At 45.8% G+C, this 25,887-nt stretch overlaps 1 protein-coding gene and 1 long non-coding RNA gene across 6 annotated transcripts in view; one reads left to right on the top strand and one right to left on the bottom strand.

The window, feature by feature from the left end:
- The window catches only part of rimbp2b (RIMS binding protein 2b), an 80,767-nt gene that overhangs the window by 30,788 nt on the left and 24,092 nt on the right, over positions 1–25,887 (top strand). For 4 of the 5 annotated variants that reach the window (XM_048993241.1, XM_048993249.1, XM_048993259.1 and 1 more), the window contains exons 3-11: positions 3,972–4,061; positions 5,559–5,681; positions 9,225–9,329; positions 11,679–11,729; positions 16,101–16,305; positions 17,064–17,212; positions 19,666–19,745; positions 21,185–21,294; positions 21,598–22,449. In XM_048993241.1, coding sequence (XP_048849198.1) covers positions 3,972–4,061; positions 5,559–5,681; positions 9,225–9,329; positions 11,679–11,729; positions 16,101–16,305; positions 17,064–17,212; positions 19,666–19,745; positions 21,185–21,294; positions 21,598–22,449 — 1,765 coding nt within the window. Of the gene's footprint in view, positions 1–3,971; positions 4,062–5,558; positions 5,682–9,224; positions 9,330–11,678; positions 11,730–13,435; positions 13,457–15,740; positions 15,783–16,100; positions 16,306–17,063; positions 17,213–19,665; positions 19,746–21,184; positions 21,295–21,597; positions 22,450–25,887 lie in introns of all 5 variants that reach the window. The other variant, XM_048993277.1, reaches the window with a different exon arrangement.
- LOC125718948 (uncharacterized) lies at positions 8,567–11,708 on the bottom strand. Its single transcript, XR_007384987.1, has 3 exons — positions 11,599–11,708; positions 8,832–8,902; positions 8,567–8,691 (listed from the first exon to the last, which is right to left on the bottom strand). It is a non-coding gene; the product is annotated as an uncharacterized LOC125718948 (long non-coding RNA).

Raw genomic sequence — 25,887 nt, forward strand, 5'->3', positions numbered from 1 at the left:
CCTGCAGGTACCTTCACACACCGAGCTCATTGTTCCTGTTCAAAGGCACATCTCATCAACTGTTTCTCATTCCATCCGCTTGTCTGTGTACTTGCGTGTCGATCTACCAGTGATATTTCGTTACCCAAAAATGAGTAAAGAGGACAAAAATGTCTCGTGCAGGAGTTTCTGCCTGGACCCTCATTCAACTGTAATAGTGCACCCGAAATGCAAGCTTTCGTGTGCTGATCAGTGAAGGAGTCCACTCCCATCACGAGGCAGCTGAGTAGGCCTGTCCTGATAAATGATAAATCAGTTAATTGCATGATAATTAAAATGAGGTCGATAATTTTTCCGGCCGCGATAATTTTCATTTGCAGGCTTGTTTGTTTTCCTCGTGTCTCTCTCTACCAAATGGGAATATCGGCTCTTTTTAGCAAACCGGCTCATTTGGCTCAGCTCACCAAGAAGAGCCGGCTCTTTCGGCTCCTAAGCGGCTCTTTTTGAAAAACCCGCCCCTCTCTTCGTTTAACCTGATGCTGATTAGCGTGACCTGATTTGAGCTTGTTAAAAATAAGACGCTGTCTCGTGGGCGGGCTTTTTCGGAAGACAATGTGTTCCGGGCACTGTCGTCCTTAATGTTTAGGCAGCTCAAAACCCCGGACAATTCTATAAACATTAATAAAACGGCTCTTGAACAGGAGCCAGCTCCCATCGTTCACTAAAAATAGTCGGCTCAAAGAGCCATCTTTTTCGCGAACGACACATCACTAGTAATGAGGCGTGAACTCTCGTGTCAGACGGCTCTTTGCACGTCAGCCTCCGCGTTCATGGAAATGCGGCTTGCTCATTTCCGGTCCGTAAAAAATGACATGCCGTTTACAGGACTTTCCCAATCTTATGATCAGCGACGTACATCGCTTTTGTAAATCCTTCTCCAAAGTATCAACGAGTTAATTATAGAAGGGCTTTAAGATTTTTGCTTTGTCTTACATCCACGGATACGAAGGGGAGTCTTATTCGTTCAACTTTGTGGCTGGCGTTAGACTGAGACATGAAGAAGTACAAAATCGGTTATGATGATCATCCGATATAATTATAATTATCAATTTCGCCCAGGCAGACGTGTTCACTATAAGAGTAGAGTAAAATGTGGCAATGAATTATATGAATATGATTATATACAATAAGTGATATTTCTTGCTCGGAATTTACCAGACTAAAGTAGCTACGGATTTGCATACGGCCTGTTGAGGCACCTGCTTTTATTCATATGGAGTTTTGTTGTTAGTTCGCACTTTTGTTTACAAAGGTCCTAACCGGCAGTTTTACCTGTTTTCCCTGTCTGAGCCTAATGTTGAATATTTTAAGGGCGATTTTGTTTACAGAGACTTCATAATCCATTTTATTTATTGTTTTTGGTTGTTTTGTTTATTTATTTTGCATATTAAAAATGTCTTCCAGTCCCAGTGTTAAATGTTCTTTAGAAATTAAAGTTTATTGATCGTTGAAAGGGTGTACTTGCATTAATATACCCTTATTGTCACATCAGTTGAAAATGGTCTCACAACGGCAATATTATTTTTTATCGCAATAACTCCTGGGACAATTAATCACAAAATTTGTTATTGTGACAGGCCTACATCTATCTATCTATCTATCTATCTATCTATCTATCTATCTATCTATCTATCTATCTATCTGTCTGTCTGTCTGTCTGTCTGTCTGTCTGTCTGTCTGTCTGTCTGTCTGTCTGTCTGTGTCTCTCTCTCTCTCTCTCTCTCTCTCTCTCTCTCTCTCTCTCTCTCTCTCTGTTCTATTTGTCCATCCATCCTTTCAAGCACTACAGGAATTAATTAAATAGGAGTGACTTCACCTCTTGAATTCTTGAAGGATGATTTAAAAATATAGAAATGTAGTTGTGTATAGGAATTATAGTTGTTTGTAGGAATAAAATTGCAAACCTGTATTTTCAGTACTCTAGTTATATCTGTAATTGTAATTGCTTCTGGAACCATAATTATAGGGCTGTAATTATTCCTGAAATGGCAATTGCAAGTTTTCAATGAGTTTAGGTACAATGCTATAGGTCTGTGCATGTGCAATTACATTACAGTAATTTTCCATTGAATTATAAATACGTGACTGTAGCCGCCTGTGGAGCAGTGACAGCGGAGCAGCAGTTAGTTAATCCACTGGCTGTAATTGTAGGACTGCAGCGCTCATACTGGCACCTCATGCAAACATTTCCAGAAGAACCCATGATTTATGTCAAACCCTTAATGTGATACTAAAATGGGCTGTGGTCAAGCGGAGCCTTCTGTCAGCAGAGAACACGTGCCGTTGGGGTCCTGGTTCTGAGCGGTGTCGGCTGGGGGGGGTTTGGCCATTGGACGTCACAGTGCCCCCCTCCCCACTGACAGGGGGACGGATGTCTGCTCCTCAGGGACACTCCCAACACTTTTTCATTTCCCCAGCCGTTTCCATGTAATGCTAAATAATGCACATAAAAATAATGTGACTGCTGGCACTGTGCTTCAGCCCCTGTCCCCGAGGGGCTGTGAGCAAATATGTGCATGGTGGACATGCTCAGGAACGGCTGAAGTGAAAGACATTAGGAGAAGGCTGGCTTGTTAGGGCACTGTGGGGGAATTATGGTTGATCATTTCTTCATATTGAGATCTTAAGTCTTTCTGGTTTATCTATGCCCATGAAATTCATTAATCCAACCATCCTTAACATCTTATCCATCTCAGGATTGGACTGTAGATCTATACAATTAAGTAATTTATAATGAAGTTTATATGAGTAACATCCATCCATCCATTTTCCAAACCGCTTATCCTACTGGGTCGCGGGGGGTCCGGAGCCTATCCCGGAAGCAATGGGCACGAGGCAGATATGAGTAACATATACATATCATATTAGATACATACATATATCAGTGTTTCCCATACGTTTACGGCTTCTTTTTTTTTTTTTGGGTGGGTGGGGGTGGGGGGGGGCAGACGGACACCGACAAGATTCATGGTGTTCATGTGTTTTTTTTTAATGACTACAGTCAATATAGCAACTGAACTGAACATCAGAACGTTTCTTATTATGACAATTATCCACAAAGCGTGCAGCTTTTGTCACTGCAGTGTATCTCTGGGCTCCTGGAAGAACATTTCTAGAGCCTCTTGATATGGGAAGTCAGAAACGTCTGGCCCATTTATTGAGATCCGCATGCAGGCTGCGAGATGGTCTCCTTGCAGCCTATTGCGGATGTTTGTCTCGACCTGCAAATACATTGACTGTTAGGCTTTAAAAGTGATAACCGATAACTTAAAATAGTGGTAGGTTAAAGCAGAAATTCCCATTCTGAAAGGTATTTATTACCCTGTTCATTTTTGTCTGCTTTTTAGGTGGTTAGCACCACATATTTCCCGATGCGCGCTCTCTGTCCGCTGGTGGGAGTGTGCTCACCTGTGTGTGTGCACGTGTCTGTGTGTGTGCGCACGTGTCTGTGTGCGCGCATCAGGGTGGAACTCCACCATGCACGATACGGAGAGCAGAGGAGAATTGTAAACGCGCGATCGTGTAGAGACAAAAATGACAAGCTGTTGTGTGAATATGATAAATAACATAGGGCTATTTAGTTTGTTTAATAAATATACAATGTATAGACCTGTTCTATGGGAAAGGTAACCTTAAATGACTTCTGTTGTGATCTGGTGCTATATAGAAAATAAAATTAAATGCAATTAACTTAAAGGTCAAGAGGGGGCGGAAGGTGCTGTTGAGGGGGCGGGGCACCCTCCTAATATAATGATAGTGGAAACACTGTATATATATGTGAGGTCTTAGGTGTGGCACCCTGATCCCCATCCTGAGCTGATGGTACCTCAGCTGCATCAAACTGCTGTTTCCTTTCCTTCTCGTGGATGGAAAGACACCTGTTCCTCTCAGTAACGTGGTTGTTATATCTCTGCCCCACCCAATCCATCCAGGAGAATGATCTCCAGGACGCCCTGCAGGAGAAGAACCGCTTGAATCTGGAGTTACTGACCCGTAGCTGGAAAGCGGAACAGTATGACCAGGTAAGGGCACCTGCACGCAGCAAACCATGTTGGCTTCCCATCCCCCAATGTGCCATTCTGGAATAATCTGTGGTACTTTACACATCCCCAGTGGATTGTGACATTGTCCATAAAAGACGATACAGGAGAACCTCCTTCAGTACCTCCTCCTTTGTCCTCCTTAGGCTCCGTATCCTAGCTTGAATACGGCTCCTGAATTAGATTGTATGTATTTTGCTTGTTTCCCAGTCACCAGTCTGTGATCAGAGTTTTCAGCAGTGCTGTGGAGTCTCGTCCAAATGGCCTTTATGAAAGTGGACCAGCATTTCCGGCAGAGACACGTCCATACAGCAGATAGCGTTCGGCTGACGGCTCCCTCGTTTTAATCTTATCTGGCCGCATGCAGCTGTAACTAAGGAGAGGTCGCTAAGCACGCAGTATCGATGGAAAGGCAATTTCCTGCAGAGTTAGGGCTGCAGCTGTCGGCGGCTGTTCTCTCATATGGAGGAGGGATCCGGAGGCGTCATCTTATCAGCACCGATCTGGTCTCAGCCGGTTCTAACTGTGAGGAGTCCGTCACGTCCATTCTGACGGCACGCTGGTTCTCCCCAGACAACGGACGGGCCTTTGGTTTGCTGTGGCTCTCATCGGGGGCTGCTCTGTCTAGGCTAGGTGATACAACTTGGCCCGTTTCCATGGAGTTCTTGTTTCTACGGAGATATCCTTTCCGTGGAATACCCGCTGAACTGGAGGTTCCGAGAGAGCACCAATTTCTGTACAGCATCGTCACTGTGGCCTTTTTTATAGACTCGCTGCTGCTGCCTGATGCAGGCTGCTGACACTTTACTAAACTGGACTTTTCGTGCTTTTAGACTAGAGTGTGTTTATGGGCCCAGAACTGACAGCCCATTTTAATGGCTGTGTTGCCCATCCTGTCTTCTTTCTTGCAGAGCCATGACCCTGTATGGTTGAAACGGCAAATGATTACAGCCCACAATACCCATCCAAATGGGATGTTTCATGCTTTATCGTTATGATTCTCAAGTTTTATTTTCTCTTGGGAGTTCAACTTATAAAAATATGTTCTGAGGGCAGAAGGAACAATGATCTTGTCTTGGTCTCACCTCCTCTTTTCAAATTCATCTTCTGACATCATTCGGTTGTTTTTCAAACACATAGTGCCTGATGTCACGTTTAATGGAGGCCTCGGCGTCAGGATTACTGGAACATGGCCTTTTTAAGCCCATTGCCTGCTGTCTTTACCGGCTGCTCATTGTTTGTCTAAGCTGACAGATGCCAGATCTGTACATCTGGATTGTAGTAATTTCTCCTTTTTTTTCCTGCTGTGGTATGAATCAGCGCTGGTCATCTTCCAGGCATATTTATCCTTTTGATGCATTTTCATGAGAGTGCTGCTGGTGTTCGCTGCAGGAAGTCTACAGCGTTGTGTCTGTTTTTGGTGTAACTTGATGGCTCCATTACACTGCATATGCTGCCCCCCCCCCACCTTACTTCCAGGTGAAGTCGGACTATGAGCTGCTTAGACAGACAGTCGCAGCTGTGATCCGGGAGAGAGATTTGGCGCTGCAGGAGAGGACCCAGCTGCGAGGCAAACTGGAGAACCTAGAGCAGGTGCTCAAGGTGAGAACAACTCCCCCTCCCCCTAATCTGCACACCTTCCAGCTGACCCCAGCTTGAGACCAGCTGGACAGACTTCAATGCAGTCACTCCCTAGGAGCTGGTCGAGGTGCACCCTATCAGCTTAGAAGCCTGCTGGCATAATTAGTGCATGATATTAATGAGTCAATTACCTAAGTGACATGGGAATTTCCTACACCACACCTAATTATGCCCATATATGGGCAAGTCTTGCCACTCTCAGCCAGGGGTCCCCAGCTGTGGTCCTGGTGGGCCACTGTACGTGTGCGATGTCATTCTGTCGGAGGCCTTAAGACTCCTCTTGAGTAAATGGTTTCCTTCCGTTTGTTTATTTGGACTTAAAGAGGGTTAATGGCGATGGGATGCTGCACGTATAGCAGCCCACACTGACCAGGAGCGCGAACCCTGGTCGCTGAACCACAGTCGCTGAACTGAGCAAGATGCGAAGGGGCAGAGCTTTAGGATTTTATCAGTTTTATTTACCCAATAGGGAGACACATCAAGTCCTCCGGAACAGTCATAGTGACCCTGAGAGGGTAGAAAATGGAGGCGGGTCTCCTTGACCTGTAACCCAGCTCTGTTAGGTACCTGTTTATAGGCTTATATGAATAATGTTTTTTGTCTGTGCCCATGTCTGGAAGGTTGTGGGTTCAAATCCCAAGACCTGCAGAGTAACCATATCACTATTGAGCCCTTGAGGAAGGCCCTTAACCCCCAATGCTTCTGGTTGCAACTGGCTGATGTCGCTTAGGACGAAAGTGTCTTATAAATAAATGTAATTCATAATCATATACTTTCTTCAGAATAGAGCCAATTAAATGTGACCGGAATGAAACAGTCATTGCTTAATAATAATAGCCCTTACATACAAATGTCGTCAGCGTTCAGTCACTTTACCAGCCTCACGATAAAGCCAGTAGACTTGGTCTCCCACTTTGGCGGGAAGAGCGGGATGACCTGGGCCTCCCACAGGGTCCTAATGCATGCCTTTAAGCTCAGAGTAACATTCATACATTTATTCTTAAAAATACTGTAGATGCCGAGGTAATTCAGGCATATTTATTTGGAAATGTTGAGGGTTTCTGTGGGAGATCTGTAATGTTAAAAATAAAACGTTTATCTGCCAAGAGGTATATGCCTGTCATAATCCTCCTGAAGTTGCGATATGTATTTGCTTGACATTTTGCAGAACTTTCTGGGACTGTCAGGAGGATCATATGTGGGCAGCCCCATGGATGACTGACTGTGTTCTGTCAGTTGTTCTGTCAGGTAGCCACTGATTTGGACTCATCCTGCAAACATTTTTTAAAAATTTCCTACTTGGAACCAAAAGAGCATTCTGGTGATGTGGAGTGTCGAGTTCTATTCTGATGGATGGTCCCATTGTGGGGATATGCAGGCTGTCTGCTCTGAGGTGTGGACCAAAAAAAAAGGGAGGTTCTGATTAGCTGCACATGTCACATGACACCCACCCGGCCCCTATATAACCTTTAGTCCCGCCTGCTCCTCTTCATTTCCCAGCTGTGCTGCACTTGCTCTTCAGTAGTCTCTGATTAGAGTCCCTCAGTTGTTATCTCCTTCCCTGCCCTTGGTCTGGCTGCTGTCCCAGGTCACAGCCTCTTCCTGCTGCTGTCTCCTGCCCAGGGGTTATTGGATATTCCCCCCCCCCTCCCCCCCCCCCAACAGCCTTGGGTATCCTCAGGCAGATGTCGGCCTAATGGAGAGCAACTCAAACTGTAGCGCCCCCCCCCTCCCAGATCTCTAACCCCTGTGTGCCTCCATGTTTCCTCCTTGCAGCAGCTTGCCGGGGAACTGCAGCCGTGAGTGACTAGGAAGACTGAAGCAGTGTTTTTTTTTATTTATTATTTTACCTAAGCCCCCCCACCCACTGCCTGTTTCATCTTCTCCCAAGACTACCCCCTACCCCCTGCTTTACGGAGAAGGTATCACATCATTTCTGCACCAGGCACTGCACCTGAAATGCCTATCCCCATTTTTATTAATTTTTTTCTACCACATTCCCCCCTTTCATTACGTCTTTATCGATGCACGAGATGATTACCACCCCCCACAACGCCCCCCGTCCCACCCCCTCATGAAGACGACCTGGCTGCGGAATGGGTTTATGCATGCGTAGAGATAGGCTACGCCTTTGGGAGGGGCATGGCTGGGGCGGACATGGATCAAGGATGATGGTAAGGGGCGTGGCTTTCCAGATTGGCCACGCCCAGACTCAGCAAACAGACGACCATGTCCCTCTTGTACCTCGGAGCAGCTGGGTCACAGCAAGCAAGAAAGCCGCATGAAAAGTCATCCTTCTCCGGTCATTTTGCAAGCGCCTTTAAATCTTGATCGTCTTGCAGCCAGAGTTTGGTGGCAAGAAGCAAAGGCCACATCTGTCCCTGCAGATACATCGCAGGCGGGGGCAGGGGGGTGTGGCCATCACATATATGTATGATTCACGTTAATTTCCTGCACACTGCAAGGCTGGGTGCCTCAGGCTCTGTGGTGACGATGGCCTTGCTTCGGGTCTCTTGCTGTACAGCTTATTTTGTTATTGCAGGAGATCCGTGGCGTGCAGGTGCACAGCTGATTCCGGCGCGTCCCTTTGAACGTAACTAAAAGCCATGCATCGATTCAGCTCAATGCTCCTGACCCCTCTCTGGGAAGAAAGGGCTTCCTCGAGATGGAGGGGGGTGGCATTTTAGCTGGCACTAAAAGCCTCTCACCTCTACCCTCACCTCGTGCTCAGATATGCATGTTAGGCAAGGCGAGCTCTCAGAATCTCAGGCGGCCGCCAACGCGAACGACCCAGAAAGACACCGAACGTGATGTGATCGCCAGAATGCCGCGCCGCCATTGGCCACGGGGCAAACTGTAGAGGCGTGACACTGGAATCCGCAGACCTTGCTTGCTGTAAAACGTTTTACAGTTTAATGTGATTCATCTGGCATGTCGCTCCTCGCAGATGGCCACAGGGTGCGGAGTTAAACTGTAAAATGAGTTAAAAGGATTCTGAGTGTTAGCCTTGCTGCATCCATCTCTGACACTGAAAATCCCAGGCAAGCATTAGGGAGGGTTTAAGTCAGCCTGGTTGTCTCCACTAGAGCAGCACAAAGTGGCTTCTCTGACCTTTTAGGTGCCTGATGGTTGCCAGTCCTCCAGTCAGAATTCAGGTCCCCTCCGTGGCACCCTCTGATTGGCTGCACAAAAGAAAGGGGGCGTTGAATAGGAGGATCATACGTCAGCTGTCATCTGCTACTACTTCCTGACAAAAGTAATTAAGAATGGATGAGTCTGACGCAGAGTTGTAAATAATGGAGGGAAATTTCTGAAACACTGAAAATATAAAATGGCTCCTATCACAAAGTATACAGGGGATTACAGATGTAACCAGATGAGTGGAGGTGAGAAGCAATAAAGTTAATGCAAATGGCTGACTAACCAGCAGTTTCTCTCTTTCTCCCTCTCTGTCTGTCTCCCTGTGACTGTGACCCATGACCTTTAACCCTTGGCCTTCTCCAGCATATGCGAGAGGCCGCGGAGCGGAGGCAGCAGTTAGAGTTGGAGCATGAGCAGGCTTTGGCCGTCCTCAATGCCAAGCAGCAGGAGATCGACCTTCTACAGAAGGTAAAAAGGCTGCCTTGTACCACGATGGCAGCGTGGGAACAGACGCTTGTATTGACTGAACCTTGTACTGTATGCCTGCTGAAGGGTCAAAAGGCAACTTGTACTCAAAATGTCTACTTGAGTATTGCCAGGTGTCCCTAAATAGTGTTTGAAAAAAACTCTTTGAATTCTCTTAACATCAAACCATCCATCCCTTTTCCATAATCATAGGGAATAATATCCCATGAAGTGGATCCCTGGATGGGATGCCAGTCCATTACAGGACATGCATGCACACACAGACACACATCAAGGGCTATTTAGAGTCACCAATTGGAGAGTTTTGTTAGACTGCCGTACGGATTTTTTGTTCACAAATTTGTAAATAAAATAATACATATATTCATGATCCTAAAGTCAAAGTTAGGTTTGCAGGGAGTTATTAACATTGATGAGGGTGTGGTGTGTCCACAGAGGGTTAGGCGAAGCCCTCATGCACCTGAGCTCCTGTAAGTTGCCACCATAATAAGACACATTAAAAATCCCAGAATATAGGCGTGTATTTGATTACCAAATGTTTATGGAATCTTTTTTTAAAACAACAAGCCACAAGTTGCATTCTTAGAGTTTCACCTGTTTTACCTTTTTAATTATATGTTTATTCCATCTGAACCTTTTTACTATACCTCTACTGCATATAGCATGAAGGTAAATGTTCTTCTTATATAGGTTTGCAGGGCACACTTCTTATATAGGCGTTACAGATATTCTGTGATTACCCAGAATGCTAAAGACTGGAACATAGTTTGTGTGGTAGTTTGTGAAGATGCTTCTCTCACAGAGGTTATAGGACTGACTGCCTCAGGTACCTTGGGGTTAGTGAGTCAGGTCTCCACACTCTCTAGCTGCTTGTTGTAGCACCTTGGCGACTAGAAATCGGATAACTCCGGTTAGCTAGGAGTTAGGAAAACTGAACTGGATTTGAGGGTAGAATACAACCAGCAATCACACTGGGAGAGAGGGTAAGGGAGAAGTCAGCATTATGGACAGGCATGGTTAGATGGAGGCATGTGATGCAGCTGATCAGTAAGGGAATGGGTAAAGATCAGGACCCATGAATTCACGCTTTGGGTGTCAAACTGGCAGCTTGTCTTCTTGGTGATTCTATCCCACTGCAGTGTGCAGCAGAAGAGCATTGATTTGCCATCTCACAGTCCTGTAGCACTTGAGTTTGGGAGCTTCTGTCATCATAAGTCAGACAATCCTGACAAACAGGACTGATTTTCCGTGTCGTAAATCCACAGAACCGGACGGAACTTGTTAACGCAGCTGGTCGTGGTTGGTACTGCAGCAGCTAAGGGTCTTGACATGTGACTGACTGGCGTTTACATGCCAATAAGGGCACTGCTGTTGTACCCTTCAGTGCCCTAATGAACCTTAATTACTTTAGCCAACAAGCAGATTCCAATATGTTAAATAAGAGAAGCAAAAAAGATGTTTTGCTGTGTGACATTTAGTAATTCAGCCTCCATGAGGCTCCTGTAAATGAATTAGCATCAATGAACTTTTCATTGTTACGTGCGGATAAAAGCTAAAATAATCATAATACCACTAAATTACATTTGATCAAAAAGAAAAACAAAACACACGTTCCTTATCTAACCAACTGTTGAGTATAACTCTTCTGTCAGTCTAGACATCAGGTGTAATAACAGTTTTGCCCAGTGTCTTCTAGATACCATGTTCTCATTTCCTGTGTGTGTCTGAGGCCCTGAAAAGGATGTATATCCAGGCACAGCTCTTAACAATAAGACAGGCAGAGACTCCTCCATCGATTACATTATGTTTTGGCCCGGTTTCTCTTCTGTGAAGAGTGCTTGTACAGCTGGATACATGCTGAGTCAATGCCCGCCTCATGGGGCACAAAGAGCCGCTTGCCAATGGATTTTTTGCCTTTAGCGATTGCTAATCCCTATTGGTCGAGGTTCAAAGTCGCTGGACTGCTGAGGTTTAGCTGAAAATGCCGGGGCAGGAGATGCTTGTGGACCTTCTAGTCAAATGCAGTCTCCTAACATTTCCCAATGAAGTGTTTAAGTTGTCGCAACATTTAGACTGCCCCCCCCCCTCCCTTTCAGAATGTGCCCTATGCTTCCTGGATCACGTACACAAACAAATTCACACACATTTATACTTTTGAAATTAGTGCTGGTTTAGAGCCACCATCTGACCTGAAGCATCTGTCATTGGTTAAAGAAAGAAAGGACACACACAAGTGTGAAATGCTACTTACTTTGCACATGGCTGCAGTGATGTAATGTGTCTCTCTCTGGCTCCCTCTCTCCTTTTTTCTCTCACTCGTTCTCTCTGAAGGCTCAGGTTGAAGCCAAGAAGGAGCATGAAGGTGCCGTCCTTTTGCTAGAGGTAAGCCTGGTGTCCTTTAAGGGATATCTGTTTCTGTAGGTGAGGTTTCTGGGAGGTGGTTGCTTTGGGGGTTTGGCTTCAGAGAAGTATGGAAGTTTCAGGTCTTGGGAACGTATCTAACACTAGTGCTGTGAATGTATCATAGACGTACAACACAAGCAAACACCTGCAGTAGAACAAATCCAGACAGGAGAGGACTTGGGCCACGTGAAGATAGAATTTCCAAAAGTTACATTTAAGAATCTAAAATAATATGATCACATCAATTATAGCAAAGTTACCCCCATCCCAATTGTAATGGACTATTCCTGCTTTTTGGCGTTATTCTACCCAGCTTTCTTCTAACACTGGAGTCTACTGGTTGTGTCACCACCAAGCAAACTGACACAAAGTAGCCTAACAGAACAAAACAGAGCAAAGATACAAGATTAACATTATATCCCATGACTCTGATACTATCCTGCTAAAGTAGTATTCTGAACAGACTTGGAGAGAACACAAACAAATGTATGCAAAAATTCAAGACTAACTTTTGCAAAGGAGAGCGTGATTAAACTTCTTAAAGTTGGCCAATTGATCCACTGGCGCGATACCCCCCTCCCCTTATCAGTGAATTTTACCAACAGCAATCCCACCCCCACCCTGATCAGTAAATTTAATCGATGGCACCCTGTGCTTTGATTAACATATTATTGATATTGTAACATTTTTAATTCACTCTTATTTCTCATTTAGCTCCAAAAAAAGATCAAATGGTCCACTTAACAGGCCCCCTACCCAAGTCAGCCTAGGGCCCCCAGAGATGTTCTGTCCCTGGATCCAGAAGGCCGTAATGATTCATCTAGGCACAGCAGCTTTTGTGCCAAAATAACACCTTAATTTTAGCAGCACTGAGAGTAAACCGAAGGCTCCGTTTATCACCCCCAAGCCAGGGGGACTCCATGTTGTATTGTTATCCTGAGAGCTGATTGGCTGTGCAAAGGGAAGACGACAGGCATTGGTGTTTTAAATTAGTGCATTTAGCAGCAGAGCATCTTTGCCAGTCATTCTCGCCAGCTGCTGCCCAGCGTCGCCGCTTTCCTGTGGTCATATTTGGTCACACGCAGCTCCTCGCAATTACGGGGGATCCATCGGCGAAATGAGAAAACGAAAGCTCTCTGGGTCCTCCTCTCAGACCATCACACAGGCACGTGGAGCCGGCCCGTCGCATGGGGTGAAAGCTCTCCTACGGATTTGTTGCGTTGTGAAGCACAGCGCTGATGAGCTTGCATTTCCCACAGCAGGCAAAAATAATAGGTTGTCCACTCCAAACATTTAGGTCACACCTGATGTACATCCAAACATGCACTTCAGAGGGAAATAAGCTGTTCAGCTTCAAAATGGATATAATTTAAAATCACTCCTTCAGTGAGATTTCCTCCCTCCTTTCAGTGTGTTCAGTAGTATTTATGCTTTTACTAATCTTTCTGCTTGTTTGTTTCAGTACACATTTTCAGTTCTGCTTGCTAAGCCGTTAGTGTTTTGTAATATGATCTGTACTCGTGCATCGAGCCTTTGAGCTTTCGGATGAGCAATAAGGAATCGCGTCTCTGTCGCTTTTATGGATGTCCATGACAGTGTGAGTGTTCATATGTAAATGTGCTTTAATTTCTTTTCTTTGCATCTCCTGGTCACCATGTCTTTGGTGTGTTTCTGTGCATAAACAGAGCCACTTGGACAGCATGCAGGTATTTCAGTGTTTTGTTTCTCCCTTCTCTCTGACTTTGTCATCTCTCTAAATCTGAGCAAAGTCCCCCAGTTTATTTTAGCTTGCTGGAAGTGGACCATGACAGATTGAGCTTAAAATATATCACCATCTGGTATTTGCTGTTGCGATTATGAGTGAGATTAGCATGTACGTCCACCTCTCGACCTTCATTCTTAATTGGTTTTCTTCATAAGCTAAATTTAATTTGGGGGATGTGGCAGTTGTGTGTGTCGTTTATTATTTGATTCAAGAACTGAAAAAACAGGTTGTGAAAGGTACCCCCCCCCACCCCGAACGTGTGTCCTGCTGCGGGGGTGTGCCCATGCCTTGCCGTGCTGTGTGCTGATCCCTCCCCAGAACTTTCAGTTCTTGGATATAACCCACTCCTGAACCTAGTCATCCATTGTGTGTGTGTGTGTGCGCGTGTGTGTTTATAAATGACTGTGTGGCATGTCCCACTGCAGTGCCCCCTGCTGTCCCTGGCACGCATCCCCACTACCTCGCTCCTGGCCCGCCAGGTCCCGCACTCTGTGAGATTAAGCAGGACAGATGCGCAGTTAGGCCGCAGCTCAGGCGTCATGTGGAGAGGATGCGGTCGCGGAGCTGCCGTTTCATTGGATCCTGCCCGGCGGCGTGAGGCACATTCTGCTGGTGAAAGTTGAGGCTCACAAAAACTGCACGCACGTTTCCCATCTTAGACTGAAAGCTCATGGGGATGAGATATCAGTGGTCAAGACCACAAATTTACCATCTGTTATTTGTAGCCTGCTTGTGTTGTTGCTCTTCTGGAAAGGCATAAGCCCTCGGCTATGATGTTAGCCGCATTAAAACCAGCGCGTGTTCTGGAATTGTGTCAATAAATGGCACATCAACATACATGGCAGGGAGCCCAAGACATTGCGTTTGTTGTCGATTTAGATTCTTTGGTTGCCATGGATACTTCTTAATATATAATCATGTTAGAACAGAGTAACGGAGATGGTATGTAGCTCTGTTTTTTTGTTAAATCGAGAGTGGCCTTATTTGGCCCTCTGCGAATCCTCCCCAGGTCTGGTGTGTTGTTGTGGTCCCGCTGTCTGCCACGTTCTGCGAGCTGCAGGACAGCTGGGCACCTATGCATGCATGTGGGCGTTACAAGTGCAGGCCAGAAGGGCATCAAAGCGAAGGTTTCCTTCCCATGTGGTGTCTGTGTGCCGATTCTTGGCCTTTTAGTAACGGAATGACGAGATCCTATTTTAACAAGCGGGAAAAACCTACAATTTTAATCTTAATTTATACAGCAGGAGCAGGACTGCTAGTGTTAGCGTTTCCGTGCTACTGCTGGGAATCAACCAGCAAACCGAGAAAGTGAAGCATTGGGGAGCGTTCATTCTGATTCCACTTAGTCTCCAACACACACCGGTTAATGATTTCAGCTGAGTTCGAAGATATCCATCCATCCATCCATTTTCCAAACCGCTTATCCTACTGGATCGCGAGGGGTCCGGAGCCTATCCCGGAAGCAATGGGTACGAGGCAGGGAACAACCCAGGATGGGGGGGCCAGCCCATCGCAGGGCACACTCACACACCATTCAGTTCGAAGATATAATTTTGTTTATTTGTTTCTTTAGTAGATACTTTTTATCGAGGTCAGGGACCGTAACTGACCTTGCGAACAGGACTACAGATCCCGAACCTGCAGAATTACACGCTGCCTCTTTTTTCCTTCCTCTAATTGGGGAATGAGGTGTTTCATCATCCTGTAAGATGAAAGGAGTGCGTTCTCCGTGTACGAACTGGCAGGTCTCTGGTTCAGCCTCTGGGCCCAGTCTCTTTCATGAGAAGAGAAGGCTCTGGCCCATCATTAATTTATAGCAGATCGGCAGCTAACTGAAGTTGGGGGGAGGGCAGGAGTGTAGGGTGCACTAGTGGAGCCCCCCAACACGCGCTGTTTTCATCTTGATTTCCCAGCCAACCGTATTCGGTGTTCTTACAGTGTTGCGGTGCCTATCGCTAGGAGAGGGTGACACCCAAGTACCCGGTTATGCCAGTAACCATGGCAACGCCCCTTTCCCCTCCCGCCTTACCCCTTCTGCCCCATCTCCCCAAACCTCAGCCTAACCTCACCTAAGCTCCGCCAAGGTTACTGTTCTCGTGACCCCGCAACTTGAGACTGCATGATTAAGTATTGTTTTCTTTTGTTTTTTAATTTTTTTTTAAATCTTAACTCGCAGTGACTCTTGCCTTTATTTCATTTAACTTTGTTTTTTCTTTTCGATGGAGTTGAGGACCTTTCCCCGCCACTCGAACACGTTGCAGTTTTTGGTACGCACGCCTCCTCGAAGTGCAAGACCGCCACACAGAATCAGCCGCGCCGTCCCATAGATTTGCATGTCACTTGCTGATCCCTTGTGGGCGGGGCTGGTGCTGTCCGTTCCATACTCCGAGCACATCCACGTCACGTCAGGAGAGGCTGGTTTTACTCTTTAAATTACGATGTTTCGCTCCCTGGATCGGGGTTTGACGCGGCCAGCTGCTCTGGTTTTTCCGCTGCGGGTTTGCTCGGGTGCCGGTCGCAGCTTTGCTCGCCGCTGCAGCTCACTCCCCCTTTCGCTCTCTTCTGCCGCCCTGTGGCCCGGGTAGGCCAAAGTCCGAGAGCTGGAGGAGAAATGCAGGACCCAGAGTGAGCAGTTCAACCTCCTGTCCAAGGAGCTGGAGAAGTTCCGCCTGCAGTCGGGGAAGTTCGACCTGTTCACCTCTGACCCCCTGACCATCTGCGAATCGCCTGGCTCCCCCAACAAGTCCCTCTCTCAGCTGCTTAACGGACTGGCCGCCCCAGTCAGCAAAGGTGCCGCTCCCTCCGTCACGCATTCAGATCCATGAGAGGCTCTGCTGTTGTACTCTAGGGCTGATATAGCCGCATTGCGTTAATGTCTCCACATCATTGGTGCACACAGTGTGCCATTTTAAGCTAAGTCACTTTGACTGCAAGTATATATTATACTGCCTTAAGCTCAAGCTGTCTTTCGCATAGAGTGCATTAGTGAGCAAGACGGATTTAGATAAATAAGAGCATAAACCTGATATACTTAACTATAAGGGTGTTGCAATGCATGCTGGAAAATACACCATGAATGGTCAGAGCTTATAGAGGGAGATCGATCCACTTCTGCATTCACTATGCATTTCTTTCGACGGCTAACAATTCTGAGGTACGTTGAGCAAGAGAAAATATGCAGTGATTTCAAACTTTTTATGTCGTCATTTTAGTGGAAGGTCCATTAATCTGGTCCTTTTCCAAACATCATGCTCTTTTCAGCAGTGACTTTTGCTCTAGGTTTTATGTTAAAATGTGAAGATAAGCTGTTTATCCTGAGTAAGGTTCAGAAAGTCTGTTATTCTGCTTGTTTGTATATGTGTATATAACTTGCTATGAAACACTCTGCTGTTATCATCCTGGCTTTGCTGAGATGTGGTGCTCTGTGTTAGAGCAGTTTGAATGATTCTCTGCCATATATATATATATATGCGGAGGGTACTATATGCCTTGTATATGCTGTGAAATACACAGAGACTAAGAATGAAATTCTGTGTGCCGGTCTGCAGGCAATGAGAGCCCCACACACAGGACGCTGATTTCCGAGTTCATTCGACCACTCCAGATCTCTGGAGACAAGGCCGAGCTCCTGTCCGTCAAGCCAACGTTCCTCAGCCGGAGTCGGCCCAGCAGCCCCCGACAGTCCGGCCTCACAGAGGTGTGTCTGGTGCCCCTTCCCCCCCCACTCATGCCATCCCACTGAGGGTCCTGCCGGTACCCGCTGTAAGAACACCAGCTTTGTAACCGAAAAGTTGCAGGTTCTCAAACGGATGCGGCTGTTGTCCCATTTAGGGGAGGTGCTTTGTTCCTGAAGTACAGCTTAAAAGTACTTCACATCTAGGGGCGTGAATAAGCAATGGCAGAATTGTGGGGACAATATCTGTATTTCATAGCTTAAGGCGACAGGATGCTTGGCAGTTTTAGATGTGGACTCACTGAGGGTTTTTGGTTGATGTTCTGCTGTGTCATTAAGGAATGTACTTAATTTGCACCCATTTATCCATCCATCTGGTGCTTAATCTAATGTCTCCAGTATGTAACACCTGCAGTGAGTCAAGTCTTCATTCAGTCACGCAGTGTGGCCACGCCCCCCATCTGAGTTTTAGCACACCTGTGACCCATGACCTCATTACTGGTTAAGTATATCAGGATCTTGTTTGCAGTCACTGTCTGAAAGGTATTGCGTGTTTTTCCCCACCATACTGAGCGGTTCATTCCCGGATCGCCTGCGCTAAAGTTCCTCTTCTGTGGGTTTTTTCTTGCTTTCTTCTTGTGTTTTGGCGTTCGGTAATTATAATTTTTTTTTTACGTGTTGATCCTGCATTTTGTTTATATATTTTTTAATCTTCTACCTGTGTTGCCGGCTTCAGATTTCAGTTTACAGTTTGGATTTGGTTTGTCCCGTGTCTGCCCTGCGAAATTGTGTTTGGACTACAATTTATCGGACTGCTTTTTGGTAATAAAAACCTAGGATTCGGCAACTGGATCCTCTGTCATCTATAGACCAGCTGTACAGATGAAAATAGTCATCTAAACAGCTGAATAATGAATATTAATTAATAATGACTAATATGATTCATTCTGTAAAAACTGGAATGGTGTGTGTGACGTGTATTTTAAGTGCATATTTCGGCATTATCAGGTAGCCAGGGAATACGGAGGGAGACCCTCTTCGTACTGTTCGTGCTGTTATCTTATTAAGACTGAAGCTTAGTAATGTACAGAGAATTGCTGTATCTGTGAATACACACAGCGAGACTCGGAGCACAGTGAGTCAGTCATAAAACCTTGCGTTTCTGGGGTGTCAGACGAGAAATCTGTCACTGGTCCCAATCAGCTGTTCCAGTCATTTGGCACTTTCATTGAAAGCTTGTAGTAAATCCGGCTTTAGTGTGATTCTCCCCTCTCCCATGTTAGTTCAGTGTGGAGGACTGTGATGCGTGGTCTCACTGGGTCCCTCTAGAGAGCTCACGGGTAACTGAACTTTTCTTATGTGTAAGAAAACGTGAAGCTTTATTAATAAAGCGAATCTGCGATGGAGAATCATGAGTCAGAAATGGGACCATCCATAGATCAATCTATTCAAGGCCCGCTTGGTGTTAACCCTTTCTCTACATTTTGGCTTTTGTATCAGGACGGGCTAGCAAATGTGGCTTGCAGTTACAGTTTTCCGTATCTTTCTTAATCCTGCGAATGGATTGCTAGTATCATATTTGAGTTACTGAATACTGACAGCTTATTGTTTAGACAGAACACAGTTTTCCGGACCTTAAAAAAAAAAATTAAAAAATTTTAAAGGGGCGGCCTCATCATGGGGGAACATTCTACAGACCACAGTTTGAGGGATTTTTACGATGGTGTTCTGGGTAGAAGTGGTACCTTCTGAAATGGTATACTGAGAACTGATGGGAAAACTAAAAGGTTTAGCTCTTCCTGCCTCCTGTGTTTTTTTTCTGTGTGTGGTCAGTTACACTAATTAAAAATTAATGCTCTTTTGGTCATCATTCCAATCACCCTGCTAGATAATACAGCAGTCACTGGCTGGCGTATAGCAAAGGGCTGCGTTATATCACCGTCCCTTTCGGACTATTCAGTACGAAAATAATTGAATTATTGGATTGCATAGTGTTTCTGGCCTTCGGCAATGTGGATTGGCCACCTCTCTTATCTCCCACCTGTATTTCAGTCACTGTTCACAGTGATATCGTATGCTAAGGAATTCCCTGCTACACGTGTGCCACGTATTGATTCGGTGTGGTTTTATGCAGCCGCTTTACTGCAAAGCTGACGCAGCTAGCGCAGTCGCTGTGCGAACGTCAGTGAATCTCTGATCTTCAGCGGCCTCACTCGTATTCCATCGTGGCCCTCAGCTGATGGTTGATGACTTTTACAGCTCGTTCATATCCTGAGAACAGCCCTCCCATGGTTAGCCCAGTAACATCTGTTTCTTCTTCGCTTGATAAAATATTTTATGCTTCAGATTCCAGTTTTTTTTTATGCAGTTGATTTTTCCTAAGCTGTACTTAAGTTGGGCTAAAATTAGCTAGAGTGACTGAAAGAAAAATGTGTTTTATTTCAGAGTTAAGATGTTAATATATCTTTTATTCCCAGATGGACAGTGAACTGAGTCCTACCACCAGGCCCAAGGCACGGTACACGGGCAAGATCCGCCTCTGCATAGCTCGGTATAGGTGAGTGGGACGCGAGTCTGCGACAGAGCAGTAGGGGGTGCTCACTTCTCAGCAGAGCAATGCTGTGAGGACTCTCCGCCCCCACACTGCAGTCACGGCGCTCAAGAACTCAGAGATGCTCACGCCCCCTGCGTCCGTCCACCTGCTAATACCCAGCATGCATTTCCCATATGCATCAGTAGCCTTACTGGTTCGTGCACATTGCCCTTATATGCAGGGATGGACATAACTGGTACGCATGTACGCATTCACCTTTAAAAACGATACATGCGACAATCGATTGTTAGTAAAAGCACAAATGTGTACTTGTATGCATTTGCGCTGCTATGACAAAGAAAATACCTTGCATTTTAACCTGTATACCGCAAATGAAGTAGAGTTTGCTTATAAAGATTAAAATGCATTATATTTTGTTTTCATATCAGCGCAAATGCACATAAAAGAAGTACGCATTTACACTGGTACCACAATCGACTGTCGCACGTATCGTTTTTAAGGTGAACGCGTACTTGCATACTAGTCATGTCCATTCCTGCTTTTATGGCTCTCTGATAACTTGGGTTCTGGAACTCAAAGAGAATAACCTGCTTTTTCAAAGCTGCAGTGAATGTTGCTTATTTGGGGTAACATGACATTTGATGTCAGTTACACTTAATCATTGGATATTTCAACTCATGCAGCTCTAGTGCTATGTAATGTGTAGCATTTGAATGTGTTTTTTTTTACATCCCGCATGTCAGTCAAGTGTTAACGCTTCTGCAAATAACACTGTGGTGTGTCTGCAGCTCATCACGGGCCCTGCACCTCCTCTCCTCTCCTCCACACACACACAGATTTTTAATTATACCTTTGTGTGGACAACTCTAATCACAACATGACAACCTTAACCTCTACACAGACCTAACCTTAACCAAAAATAACCAAACAAAATACAAGACTTTTGGCATTTTTCCTTTTTTTTGGTTCCCACAACATCGAAATCAACATTGGTCCCCACAAAGTCATATAAACCTAACCACACACACACACACACAAAACTTTTCTAGCTTAAAATGATGCAATGTTTTTCTTTCTGACTTACCCCATATATAAATTTGTTTCAATAATATTTCAATTTGCGCGACACTGAAAGCAACCATAATTCTTATTCATGAAACAATCCGATTCACCCACGTAGTCCACCTACCTTAGCCTGTTGCCCTGAAATTTATTTGATAAAACTGTATTTGGATAATATATACAAATATTTCCCGGGTGCAGAGAATATATTAGTGACACAAAATAGTTTAGTGACTTGGATTGGGCATAGTCAAAGACCTTATTTTTTATCCTGCATATTATCTGCTCTGTTCGGAATTATCACGCTGGCCTGTGTGTTTTGTTGCTAGGCTGCATTGCATATTTTGCATAGTGTAATAAGAGTATTTTTCTTCGATAAGTTATAACCCTTATGATGGACCGAATGAAAATCCCGAAGCAGAGCTCCCTCTTGTGGCGGGGAAGTACCTCTACGTCTACGGGACAATGGATGAAGATGGGTTCTATGAAGGTGTGTCCCTGTACACCTGCATTTGTTCAGTGAATCAGCACTGAACCCTCTCCGCTGTGGTTCTAAACATATAAACCTTTCTTGCATTTTACAGAAAGTAACAATTACGCTTTTCTTGCACATACTACTTATCAGTTTGATTCATAATGTCTGCACTAGGGAAACACCAATAGCTTGATATGTAATTAATGTAACGGGCAACAACTGTAAATGCTGAATTGTCATGAATGGCAAGTGAATCATATCATTGTCCCAAAGTTTGTTTCCACTGGTTCTGAGACTTTTTCCACCTGTCCCTCGCAGGGGAGCTGTTGGACGGCCAGAGAGGCCTCGTTCCCTCCAACTTCGTGGACTTCGTCCAGGATGAGGAAATGCCTCCAGTCCAGCCAGGGGACGGTAGTAAGGAGGTGGGCTACCTCAGCCATGGCAGCGTGGGGCTGACAGGCCTGGGCGGCCTGCTGCAGGACACCAAGCTGGACGGCCCCGGACTGGGCCTCGGCGTGGGAATGAGCCTAGCGGACCTGCCGGGCACCTGCAGCAATGGGATGGGGACCCTAGATGTTAGCATCGATGAGATCGGCGAAGACATTGTGCCTTACCCCCGCAGAATCACGCTGATCAAACAGCTCGCCAAGAGCGTGATCGTGGCCTGGGAGCCGCCGCTTGTGGCCCCAGGTTGGGGCAACATCAGCGCCTACAACGTGTTGGTGGATAAAGAAGTGCGTGCCACGGTACCTTTCGGCGCTCGGACCAAGTCACTCATCGAGAAGCTGAACCTGGCCACCTGCACGTACCGCGTGTCGGTGCAGTGTGTCACAGAGCGCGGCCCCTCTGACGAGATGCGCTGCACGCTGCTGGTGGGGAAGGACGTGGTGGTGGCACCGTACTGCCTGCGCATGGACAACATCACACAGGTGTCTGCCGAGCTCTCCTGGATGCCTAGCAACAGCAACTACAGTCACACCATCTTCCTCAATGACGCCGAGTATGACGTCGTCAAGGCTTCTAACTACAGGTACCAGTTCTTCAACCTGAAGTCCATGATGGTCTACAGGGTCCGGCTTGTGGCCCAGCCCCACCAGATGCCCTGGCAGCTCCCCCTGGAGCAGAGGGAGAAGAAGGAAAGTTCCGTTGAGTTCTGTACCCAGCCTGCAGGTAAGCGGCCCTGCACGGTGTTTTTCCTGGCTCCTCCTTCCGGGTGTCACACTCGTCATTTGCTGTTTTACTTCTGGCTCCTCCTACTAGAAGATTACACTGGTCCATCATAGGCATCCGCAGCTCTCATTTGCTATGTCAGCCTATCATTTGGCTCCTCCCCTCTTGTTTCCTTATAGATCCTCCCCCAGGCTGTCTGTCATTCTTGCTCTTTTCTCTCCTTTGCTGCGTCTATCCTGGATCACTTCACTTACAAATATTTTGCGTGATAAAAATTGGGGGAAGCTCCACTACATCAGGAACTTTGCTGCCCTCTTATGCATCTAATATGGCACAGCAGGTACACGTTTAAAAATGAGACCGATCTAGACTCAGCCATCCACTTTGACTGGCTAGCCATCAATTTCCAGATTTGCAGTCTGCGCAAACAGAATTACTCCTCTAGTTTCTGGCAAACTCACTCTGCTTGTTTATCTCTTTGCTTAAGATGTGCACCTTTTTTAGTTCAAAGATGCTAACTAGCTTATAAATAAAGTCGCAAGATTCATCTTTCAAGAGACTGCCATCGTTAAACATGCATTAAATTAGCAGACAAAGTAATGTCCCAGCATTTTTCTTTAAATACCCAGATTGTTGCTTTCAGCAGGGATTGGGGATTAATGGTACCCTTCCTCAAAGAAGAGATAGATCAGCATAGTTTCTAGCTGTGGATATTGAGTCCAGTGCAGTCCCCAGCTTTTACAACTTCTTCCTCATTGACTCTGCAGCAGAGCGTGTCATTTAGTTACCTTGAAAAATGGTGATCATTTTCACAGTCCACGTGGGCCAGACCTGAACTTATTTGACCTGAACTTTGCTTATTGTGTAACCCCATCTCGCTCTGACATGATTGCATTTGAACTGTCCGGTAAAGGATTTGCTTTAGAGCACCTCCACGTTGCTACCTGATCCGGCAGAAACCTCCGTACTTTGGGTTCACGTCCTCTTTACTTTTTAGTTTAAAAACCAAAAACACTAAGACACATAAATACACACGCACACAAGCAGATGAGTGTGCTGACAGACAGCAAGCATTGTCCAAGATGAAAAGAAAACGGATTGAATGTGGGAAGAGAAACACCAGGTGTGTGCGAGTTGTTTGTCTTCCTCACCGGGATTCCTGTCCCGGGAGACTCCCACTATTCTGTGAATAAAGAGGAGATGTTCTGGTCGCTGTGCGCTGCCACTTTCCGCTTATCTCCTGCGTGGACTGTGGCTGAACTCTCCTTTATTCACTCTTCAAACTGCACGGCTCTGCTGCAGCATTGTTTTCCCACTTCTCATAGTTTTGCTGACTGAGCCAGACCGGTTGAACTTTCTCTCGAGCAACTCTCTGTTGTTCTGTTTTTATCTGAAAAACAGTGTTTATGTTCACCAAATTCGGCTACTAGGCGATTTTACACTAATGTCTCCTCATAGCAAGTTTCTGTAAAAGCTGACAGGTCCTCTACCTCAACAATTCCTGTACAGCATTACCCAGAAGCAGTGTCTTAGAAACATATGCCTTCTAAATTCTGTAATTGGTGATGAGTACTTTGTAACTGCAATAGACTGACTGCCTTGTACTCTAGTTACCCAGGGATAGAATAATCGCAGCATTAACTGGATAATGCAAATGGTGTCATTTGGTTGCTCGGCAGATAACCTACATAACAAACATTTTTACACTTCATCCATTAATGCGCATGAAAATTCCCACCAAAGCGTTTCAGGAGAAGCATCTTATTTGGGAGTTCCACACCAGCAGCCCCTTCCTTAATTCAAACCCTTTTGTCACAAATACAGACTGTTAACCTTAACCACCAAACAGCTGCGAATATCAAACATGGAGGAAGTTTAAAAGACACTTCAAAGCCACTTTATATGGATGGCTTCGTGATTCGTTAATGCAAGGAAGGGGGCTGTATCACAAAGCTCGATTTTTGGGCTAGAAAAAACTTGTTAAAAGTAGCCCAGGCTAAATTACGTCCATCGGGGTTCCTTAAGTCCGACAAGCTGTCCAACTAAACAAAGTTCACCCGCCTTACAGCGTGTAATACGCCACGACTTGAAATAATTTGTCACAGTATTACAGATATAACAGCAATTAATGATAAACGGTTAAGCATGTAAAAGAGATTCCCACAGCTGAAGGGTGGGGTCATCAAAAGACGCTTTCGCCGGATGATAAATTTGTGTGGTTGTGGCGAGTGGTGTGGTGGGGGTCCTGGACGTCCCCTGTCAGACTGGATGAGGAGAGATATACTTGTTTCAGAGAGTCAGGTCCCGGGGTATACCCATGGGCACAGTGCTATTAGGAGGTGGGGGTTGGAGGGCTGCATAAATCCTGTGGGGGCTGGGAGCTTTGACTGTAGTGCTGTGCGTGGACGGAGTACTTGTACCAGCATTCTGCAGTGCTGCTGGGCAGGCACGCTCACAGAAACGCCCCTCGTCATGCTAAAAGTCAACTCCATCCCCAGCGTGCATTGAAAATAAGTGCTTCTTATATATAATTTCCTTATATTTTGTTACATTCAATGAAAAAGGCATGAACACACAGGTAGCGATGCGTGGGTGAGCTTTGAAACCCACCACCGGAGGGGTAGTACTGGAAGGCATGGATGCTACTTTTGGGAATTGGGGTTTGAAGGTTTCTAAGGCATTGAGGAAGTAAGATGTAAGCTTTTAATGAGGGTGAGGAAGAGTATGAGAGGAAAACTCAGCCCTGTCCCCTTTCCCGTGTAGTATCCTTCACCAGGTTATTGTACCATTCAGTGTCTTTTGTCTGTGTTTAAGACCGGGGGCTATGGAAAGGTTTTGATAAGGTACCAAATATTTTGTCATGTTTCTGTGTCAGAATTACAGTCTTGAGCTGAGGATCGATTGGGGGGGGGGGGGGGGGGAATTCTATAGCAGTGATTCAGAACCAGAGAAGCCCAGTGCAGTTCATTTTCCATCTCACGCATGACGAACCTCGCCTGGCACACGCAGTCGGCTAGGGAACCTGAAATGGGCAGAGCGTGAGGACATGGGGCCGAAATGGGCCGTGGCAGGGAGAGGCTGCTGGCCCGACTTGATACATAAGGCTGTTTGAGGTCATGACCAGATGCTGGGGTGGATATTTCAGAATGTCTGAAATTCACAGTCCCTACAAACCATGCTGATGCCCACAGCTCAAGCTGTTCAGTCCACTTACATTCCTATATAATTATGCTGATCTCCGCTGCTCATTTTGTGTCATATTGCTATGTTTCTAGGACACATGGGATGAGAGGACAGGACACATGGGATGAGAGGACAGGACACGGGGATGGAAGGATGAAGAGAGGATTTAATATGCCTTAATAAACTGGGAGGGAGGAGCAACAAGCAGGGAGAATAAGCTTGAAGTCCAGTTTGTATATTAGAAAGTGAATGAAA

The sequence above is a fragment of the Brienomyrus brachyistius genome, chromosome 2, assembly GCF_023856365.1.
Source record: "Brienomyrus brachyistius isolate T26 chromosome 2, BBRACH_0.4, whole genome shotgun sequence".
NCBI classification, from domain to species: Eukaryota; Metazoa; Chordata; class Actinopteri; order Osteoglossiformes; family Mormyridae; genus Brienomyrus; species Brienomyrus brachyistius.